The 8,729-nt window shown below is 39.4% G+C and overlaps 2 protein-coding genes across 2 annotated transcripts; both read right to left on the minus strand.

Annotated features, from left to right (window-relative positions):
* Positions 1–1,150: 1,150 nt before the first annotated feature.
* On the minus strand, positions 1,151–6,573 carry LOC104424490 (rust resistance kinase Lr10). The gene is made up of 3 exons (XM_039304144.1): positions 5,664–6,573; positions 4,873–4,932; positions 1,151–4,743 (listed from the first exon to the last, which is right to left on the minus strand). Exons 1-3 carry the CDS (start codon positions 6,469–6,471, stop codon positions 3,578–3,580), a joined length of 2,034 nt encoding a protein of 677 aa, XP_039160078.1. The 5' UTR covers positions 6,472–6,573; the 3' UTR covers positions 1,151–3,577.
* Positions 1,798–2,971, minus strand: LOC120289584 (pentatricopeptide repeat-containing protein At3g49170, chloroplastic-like). The gene is made up of 3 exons (XM_039304688.1): positions 2,749–2,971; positions 2,427–2,629; positions 1,798–2,133 (listed from the first exon to the last, which is right to left on the minus strand). Exons 1-3 carry the CDS (start codon positions 2,969–2,971, stop codon positions 1,798–1,800), a joined length of 762 nt encoding a protein of 253 aa, XP_039160622.1.
* Positions 6,574–8,729: the final 2,156 nt, after the last annotated feature.

Here is an 8,729-nt window from a genome sequence, read left to right on the forward strand (position 1 = left end):
ATGTTGTTTAGCAAGAAATAATGCGTCATTCCCCTCATTACTTGATCTGGAGTTTCTACTGGTGAATCTCTTCCTGCGTCGTGGCAGTTTTGTTCTTTGACCCATCACTACATTCAACTGGTGGTAAATCAAATCTAATAATAGCGAATAAGATGATATTAATCTTATGTATCAATCAGTACATCTAGTATAGACGGACATACTTTGCCATTTACAGGACGCTCCCAACTTAGCTTTTGGCAGTGATTTCATTCCATTTTGTGTCCTCCAAACCAAGATTGTTCAGTCATTAAAAGTCTTTACATTTTTTTTACCTTATTCTGGGAAGGTCCTTTGTGCTTTATCCGTTTCTACGGAAGCAATCAAAACAACTGCAAAAATGTGCATTGTTTTTTGAATTGGTGAAATGACTCAAAATTCAAGAGATGCATCTCGCTTTTGCTACTTTTCTATTTATGCTTTTAGCCCTGATGAGCGACTTTGTTTTGTGGCTTTTGTTCAAGAGTACCCTGGCTAATTAGGCACGAGGTGAGGGCTATCCATCCTCGGATTTCTGAGTAAAGCGGATATCACCTATTCCTTGTCAACATCGTTGTCTAGTAGAATGTTTGCTTAGTAGGGAAACTCATGCCAAGGAGACACCAACAAGGAACAAAATGCCTGTCTGAAAAAATGCAAGACACCATCTCTGTCTCAGCAATGAGTGAACACAGAAATTCTCATTACATTTAGGGATTGAGCTTTTACATATTATTTAGCCCGTTGTATTATTTTAGGTTTTTGCATGATGTGCATGTTTGGGACCTGTTGAGAGGAATATTGGATTACTGTAGATTATCACTTTCTCTCTTGTCCTTAAGATCAAAGTTAGTTGTGAGAATTTGAGTTTGTCTATGTCGATCGTTGAGGTCGTCAAACTAATTTATGATGTTTAGACTTCTGTGATGACAATCTGATTATGTAGTTTTCAAAACTAAAATAGTCAGGTATTAACTAATATAGCTTCACGGGAACTGTGTGTGGACCCGCCAAGATCATAGTATCCATAATATAAATGAATTATAATTAAGGATGAAACCAACTAACCATAGCAATACACCCTAGTGACATTGGGAACGCTCCGGAAAACTGCATGCTCCCAGAAAATCCCTTAGGCAAAAAGCGTGACTGTTTTAGATTCCACGAATCATATTGCCGAAAGTTGGCAAGATCCATTTGGGGCCTTCCGCTTGGTATTTTGACAGTAGTACGACCATATCTATATACATTTCAGAACATGACATTTACAATTCTTGGGCTTACAAAGAGCGTAATGGATCCTAGTTCAAGTAACACGGGTGCAAGGGAGAAAATTCTAAAACAGAGATTCGATGCATAGACAATGAATGGGACAAATTAAGAAGGATCTCACCAGTAGTCATTGCATGAGCATGTTCTGTCCGTAAAAGGGTGGAACCGGGTTTGCATCCCTTACAACTATAGAACTTCCGGTTGCCATGGAGATACACTTGATTGCACAATGACAATCTCCGCAAATGCTACGATTCTTAAACACCCAGACAGGTTTAGACTGGAGGTGCTTAAAGGCCAAAAACAACGGCAATTTTTTCACTGTGCTGGAACAAATATTGTTCCTTCTGTCCCTCCTTCCACATCATGAAGAACAAATTCAATATTGAGAACATAACCAAGTTTCTTTATACGACTAGCCAATTGGTCCCCTTCGTCATAGATCTCCTGAGCCTCCGGGTGTGATGTATAAAACTTGTGAACTATACTTTTCACTTCAATCCAGCTTCAACCAGCTTCTTTTGTAAGATTTTTCAGTTTTATCCTCTTCCTGATTGGCGCTGCATCTTCCCATAGACCAGCTGATGCATACAGATTTGATAGCAAAACATTATCAACAAGGTCATCTGGCTCCTGCTTAAAAATCATTGCAGCTTCTTGTTTTGCAAGTTCAACGTTGCTGTGAACTTGGCAAGCTCCAAGAAATGTATGCCAGACCATTGTAACAGCCCTGAAAGGCATAGCATTTCTAAACTTAAGGGCTTTGACAAGGAAGCCCGATCTTCCCAATAAGTCCACCATGCATGCACAGTACTCGATTCTGGGCACGATTCCATAATCTGTCTACATTGATCTAAAGTGTTTCCATCCATCAGATACCAAATCCACATGGCTACAAGAGGATAAAACAGCAACATAGGTGATCTCATTTGGCCTCACACCAGCCTCAAGCAGTTTATGGAATGTGACTGGAGCTCTCGTCGCAAATTTATGTTTTGCAAAACCATTGATCATTGAAGTCCAATTTATAATATTTTTCTCTCCTCTCATGGAAAACTCGAAAAGCAGCTTCTATGTTTCCACATAGAGATTGAACCATTAAAAATGCACTGACTTGAGTCGAGCCCTGATTTTACCACCCTCACATTGATTTGCTCTCCCTTACCAATAGTGCTGATGCAGGCAACTCCACTTAAAAGGCTGGCAAATGTAAAATCACTTGTCCAAGACATCATTTTATAATCTTGCATCCGGTCAAACACCTTTCTCGAATCATGAAGTGATCCACTTGCTACAGACTTCACGTACATGTCCACCAAGTTGCATCCAATGCAGGCATCTGAAGCCAATCCAGACCACATAATCCAGGAATGCAATTGCACCCCAAGGGATAGTAGCTCCAACCTGGAACATGCCGACGAAACAGCTGTAAGTGTAAGTCTATCCGGCACAGCCCACTTGCCAGCATATCCAAAAACAAATCAACAGCATTCTTTGGACAACCCAACTGAGTACATCTTGTCATCATTAAAGTCCATGCGACCACATTCCTCTCAGGCATTTTCTCAAACAACTTACGAGCTGAAATCAAATCAGCACTACACTTTGCAAACATGTCAATTAATGCCTGCCAAACACACACATCAGAATCAAGATGCCTATCACCAATTGATGCATTCATCGGAACCGAACAAGCTCGAGGGAAAAGACCATCTTCAAGCATATGAACGAAAGTATCCACCTTTTTTTTTTTTTTTTTGGGCCGAAGTATCGACTGCTTAGAACGGATGTGGTTATCGGCATAGCAAGAGATAACGGAACTCCAAGAAACCAAATCCCTAAGGTTCACTCCGCCTCAGGCCAGTCATTGCATTTTGAATAGAGACTGATGAGCGATTTGAAAATCGCCGAGTCGGGCTCAAGCTGGGATCGAGCGAGCGCGCAATGGACGCGCCTCCCGAGCGGGAACTCGCGGGAGCGAATGCAGGACTTGAGAAGGAGAGAGAAGGTGAGGTATTGCTCCGCAGGGAGGTGGCCGACATCAAGGTGGGTGATCAGGCGGCGGTCGAGGGGCGAGAGCTTGATATTGGACGGTGGAGAACCGCAGAGGAGAGAGAGAGAGACTCCTCGCTAAATACAAGTCGAGCTTGGTCTGTCATATCAGGAGCACTCAGGAAACAGGAAATGTAAACAGATAGCCAATGAGGCAATTCTTCTGCAAAACACAGGATGCGACAAACGCTAACAAATCACATACGATTCACGAATTACATGGAAGAAAAGAAAATCACACATTCCACGCTATTGTTATCTCATTGCTATCCTGAAATTGGAATCCTTCAGAAGTTATTGCAGCACTTGATGTGGTTGAGAATGATTCAAGTTCTGTTTCATCGTTGACATCATCAAATGGCTTCTCAGATGGATATAGAAGAGGTTTCGGAGGCAGTTGCAATTTATCAATATCTCCTTCAAGCATGTTTAGGACTTTACTCATTGATGGCCGATTGTCGGGGATTAACTGTATACACCAAAGGGCAACTATTACCATCTTTCTAATTAGCTCCCTTTCCCCTTCTACTTCTTCCATTTCAATCTCGCTCTCTTTGCTGAGTTGATCATAGACCCACAAAGGGAAATAAGTTTGACTTGAACGCTCAACATTCTTTGCATTTTTCCTCCTACTTGCCATTTCCATTAGCAACATCCCAAAACTATAAACATCAGCTTTATATGAGACACCACCAATGTACTTGTAGAATAGCTCAGGAGCCATATATCCCAATGTTCCTCTTGCAGTAGTCAACGGCACAATACTGTGGTCCGCAGGATAAAGTCTTGCAAGCCCGAAATCAGAAACTTTCGGGGTAAAATTTTGATCTAGAAGAATATTGTGAGGCTTGATATCAAAGTGTAGAATTTGCATATTGCATCCCCGATGTAAATATTCTATCCCCCTAGCCACACCAAGAGAGATCTCATATATTTTCTTATAATCAAGAGAATCGTCGTCATCTTTAGAGAAAATGTGCTTATCCAAAGATCCATTTGACATGAAATCGTACACGAGAGCTTGTTTAGAGTTGTTAAAGCAAAAACCAACAAGTTCCACCACATTTACATGGTGGATCCTTCCAATAGTAGCCACTTCGCTTATAAAATCTTGGCCATTAGATTTTGGTCTATTCAAAATCTTAACCGCAACTTCATTACCACTTCTAAGTATACCTTTGTACACAGAGCCATATCCTCCTTCCCCTATTTTGTGTTTGAAATTTTTCGTGATTTTCTTGATATCTGAGTAAGAGTATCTTACGGGAAAAAAGTTGTTATGAGCTTGAAGGAATTCTTCAATGTTTCCATCCATTGCTCGGTGCCTTCTCATCCACTTATAGATTAAAAATATCAATACACACGGAGCTCCGAGTATGAATTTTGCTGTGATGATTTGCACTGTGGAGAAATTAGTCCAAAGATTAGCATAGTGTGATTATTCTAATTACATATAGGAAGTTGTTCCTTTTTTGGTCAGAGTGCTGCTTGAGATCTACACAGTTGTGAGGATAAGAGGACTAGCCATACCTAAGAAAAAGGGTACATAAGGAGCTGCATAAAGCGCAAGTGCCGCCTGCATAGAACTATCTGTAAAAGGCAAGAGAATTTTAGTGGTAAGACATACAAATAATTCAGGTTAAGCCATAAATCAAGTCAAAGATAAATCGATACAGTCATTGTATAAGTGTAAAGACAGGCTTTTATTCATTAAAAGTCGCAAGTGGAGAAGTCTAGAGTAAAGAAGAGTAATTGACTTTCACTCTCCTATATAGCGCCTAGATCCAGTTCTATTCTATTCGCCGGGGGAAATCATGTCACCATAGCATGATCTTTCTTATCAAAGAAGGACGATTTTGCTCCTATTCTCCTAGATGTATCAGATGATTAAGTCCACCGGTCTCGTAATTCTGATTTACAAACCAACGCAAGAGACAAGAGCTACTATCAAATCAAACATTTTTCCCCATTCAAAGTTAAAGTAACCAAATCCAGAAAACCTCCATGGGTTGAGGAACGATAAAAGAGCAGTGCAGGCTCAATCTACTCAAATTTTATCAAACTATTTTACTTAAGTGATGTGGCAATTTTTCACATGGGTCATTTAAAGATTTTAATGACGTAATGTGTGGGTCCTACGTATTACAGTATCCAATTGAAACTTGCTATGTAACTGGATGATTAAATTTTGGAAAAATCTCTTAATAGAGCTAGCATTTAAGAAAGGAGGGGGAATTACCGACGAAAAAAAGAAAGAAAGAAAGGAGGAGGAAGAAGAAGAAAGAGAGAGAGAAAGAAAAGCTCTAGGGAAAGTCGCTTACTGGAGTTATAGTAACTGCACCTCCCCGGACGATATGTGAAACCCAGGAAGCAAAATCGAAGCGTTCCAACTGGCGAATTGAATTCTATATAGGCGAGATTGAATCCCTCGGTCATCATGCCGTGGAGTTCCTCGTAGGATAAGCTCACACGATCCATTTCCCTGCCCAAGCTACGGACCGATGCGAATGCCATCATAGTTATAGTGCAAGTATCCTGGATGTCCAGTGCTCTTAATGCATCAGATCCATGACCATGAAAAGCGTATGTGTACAACTTCGTTTGGGAAAAGTTGGGAGGCCTGCCGGCAGAGTATGCACCATCGATACACAGCTTGGTATCAACATACGAAGTAGAAGCAATGGGCAGTGAGCACTTCATGAAGACCACTAGGTCTTGGTAATAAGGAGAGTAGACATCATTTCCACTGAAGTTGGTGTCCGCCAAAGAGTAACGAGGGAGGGACGAGCAATTACTCTTCTCTAGACCATCGTCAACCACCGTTATGTCACCTCTGAAGTTATTTTTGTAATCATGGTAACGGTAGTGGATCGACTTCACATAATATCGACCAGCATGTAAATATAGAACAGTATGATTATTTTCACAAGCTAGCTCATACCTAGAGAGGCCGCAGCGTTTTGGATCGCTTCTCAATCGAAAAGGATAACTTATGTTGCGGATCTCACCACAAGATGAAGCGGCACAGAAGTGATTTTTCTTTGCACTGCATCTCGATCCTAATAGTAGAACATGTAATATGAGCAAAAAAACACGGTACATAAATATGAAGCTGAAAGCGTTAATCATCTCTCTACTTCGCGATGCAAGAATGGAAGTCTTAGCTGGGAAACTGAGGTGGAAGCTCGACGAAGGAAGGGATGATACATGATCGAAAAGATAAGCTAGGTGTCACCTGCCATTCAAATTTCCAAGTCGACAAGTACCAGAAGGTCAAGTCAAGAAAAGTGGCTTGTGGGGACTAATCAAAGGTTCCATCAGCTTCAATTATAGATATCTTTATTGATTTGGAAGAAAACTTCTCCACGGTTTCTGATTTTGACTACTTGGACGAGTTCATTCTCCAAAAGTCAGCTTTACCATCCTACAAATGAAATATTGTTCCTTAAATTGAATAATAATCCTTATAAGTGAGGCATATGTGTTGTAATAAGGCCAATATGTCAGAAGTCCTATATTGTGAAGACGAAAACAAAACAATATAGTAACGTTGATGACAATAAATTTGGTTCACTTGAATTTTATGTGATAATGTTGTTTAAGTCCATACTTCTTTGCATTATGGCAGTAAAGATTAAGCCAGTCATCTCCACGAGAACTAGTCTCCATCCTAAGCATAGTTCTGTTTTTTTTTAGTTCAAAAGTTACTTATTGCACATATAAACTATTCAATATTAATCATGTCTAACCTTGTCTTTACTCATCATTTTCCTCTATCAACAAGCATCTTGATATTTTAATACACTATTATTGTAAACTAGTCTTAACAAAAATAGTGTTAGCAATAGTAAGCTATATTCCCCATTCAAATCCCCTGTCAGGATGACCTCTACTTTTGGTGGCTAATTCCAACTTGCCATCTATAATTTCATGGTTGTCCAAGTCAATCCCTTGTTATTTCTTTGCTCAGTCAACATTGCATGCTTAGATATCTTGTCTCGTTTCAACCCAAAATCCACCTGCGCAAAATCCGATGTGAGTAATATCTTATGCTCAATTGTAATTAAACCCGCAGTTAATTAAAACAAAATGATTAAGGAAGGGAGTTGCTCTTCTTCTTCATATGGGACGTGCGGTCCATCATCAACTGCCATGGTTTGGCCATAACTGTAAACATCGTCGTAGGAGTTCGTTTCATTAGAAACCAATTTCATATAATATTAATCGGCATACTGATGTAAGACGGATTTGTTTGCAAGCTGGCTCGCATTACGTTTCTGCAGCCTTTTAGATCGCCTTTCAATAAAAAAATGACAGCTTCTGTTTTGGACATTGCCGCCAAATAAAGTGGGGCACAAGTAATTATGGTTTGAATTGAAGCTTGTCTAGTAGTAGAACAGTTCATATCAAGAGTACATCACGGTACATTAAATGTGCCGTGGAGATTTTTACCCATGTTTATATTGTTTCATTTGATGCAATGAAACTTCTAATTGGTGATGAGATGGAGGCTTAGTAAAGGGATGCATGATATAATTGAAAAGAGTTGGAGTCGTCGGTTATCGAAATGCCCAAGTCAACTGATAAAACAAAGTCAAGTGAAGAAAAAGTAAAGTGCATAGCCGGCTAAAGTTTTATTATATCAGAGGGAATTATGTAAAAATTGTTGTACTTGCAATCAAGATAACATAACGTGGTGGCAGATTAGCAAACGAATTGCTTTCACATAGATTGGGAAAGAAATTTATGCCGTTTCTAGATTTAACTTACTGTGGCAATTGTAGCCAAAATTGAATTGAAGTATTTTTGAGTGATGGCATATGATGTTCTACTTTATTTCAAGTCCAAAATCTCATCATCGTCTCATCGTTAAATTGTGAAAACGAAAAGGAGAAAATAATATTAATGATAATAACATTCTGTTCATCAATTTTTAAGTAATGATTTTGTTGAACCCATTCCTTCTTTGCATCGAGAGATCCGGCAAAGCCGGTATGAAAGTCAACATTTCATCGTCACCAAGACAAGTCTCGATCCAAAACTGGGCATTTCTGTTTGTTCTTCATATCTTGCTCCATAGTCGATGCCCATTCATTTTTTTTATTTTTTTAAGTGAAGTTATTCATCTTGTACATCAACTATTCAAAAGTCTTGTCTAACCTTGTCCTTTTTCACTTATCATTTCTCCGAGGGTAAGCACATCGAAAACTCAATATATCAGTATTGCATACTGATCTTACAATACCTACCATTACTAATTGTTAAAATGTCCACCATATTCAAATAAATCACCTATCGTGATCAACTATTGGGCTCATTCCACTCAGCCCCCTATAATCTCATGATTGTCTTAGTCAACCCCTAAAAATTAAAATTGTCTTACCCAA

Source organism: Eucalyptus grandis, chromosome 11 (genome assembly GCF_016545825.1).
Source record: "Eucalyptus grandis isolate ANBG69807.140 chromosome 11, ASM1654582v1, whole genome shotgun sequence".
NCBI lineage: Eukaryota > Viridiplantae > Streptophyta > Magnoliopsida > Myrtales > Myrtaceae > Eucalyptus > Eucalyptus grandis.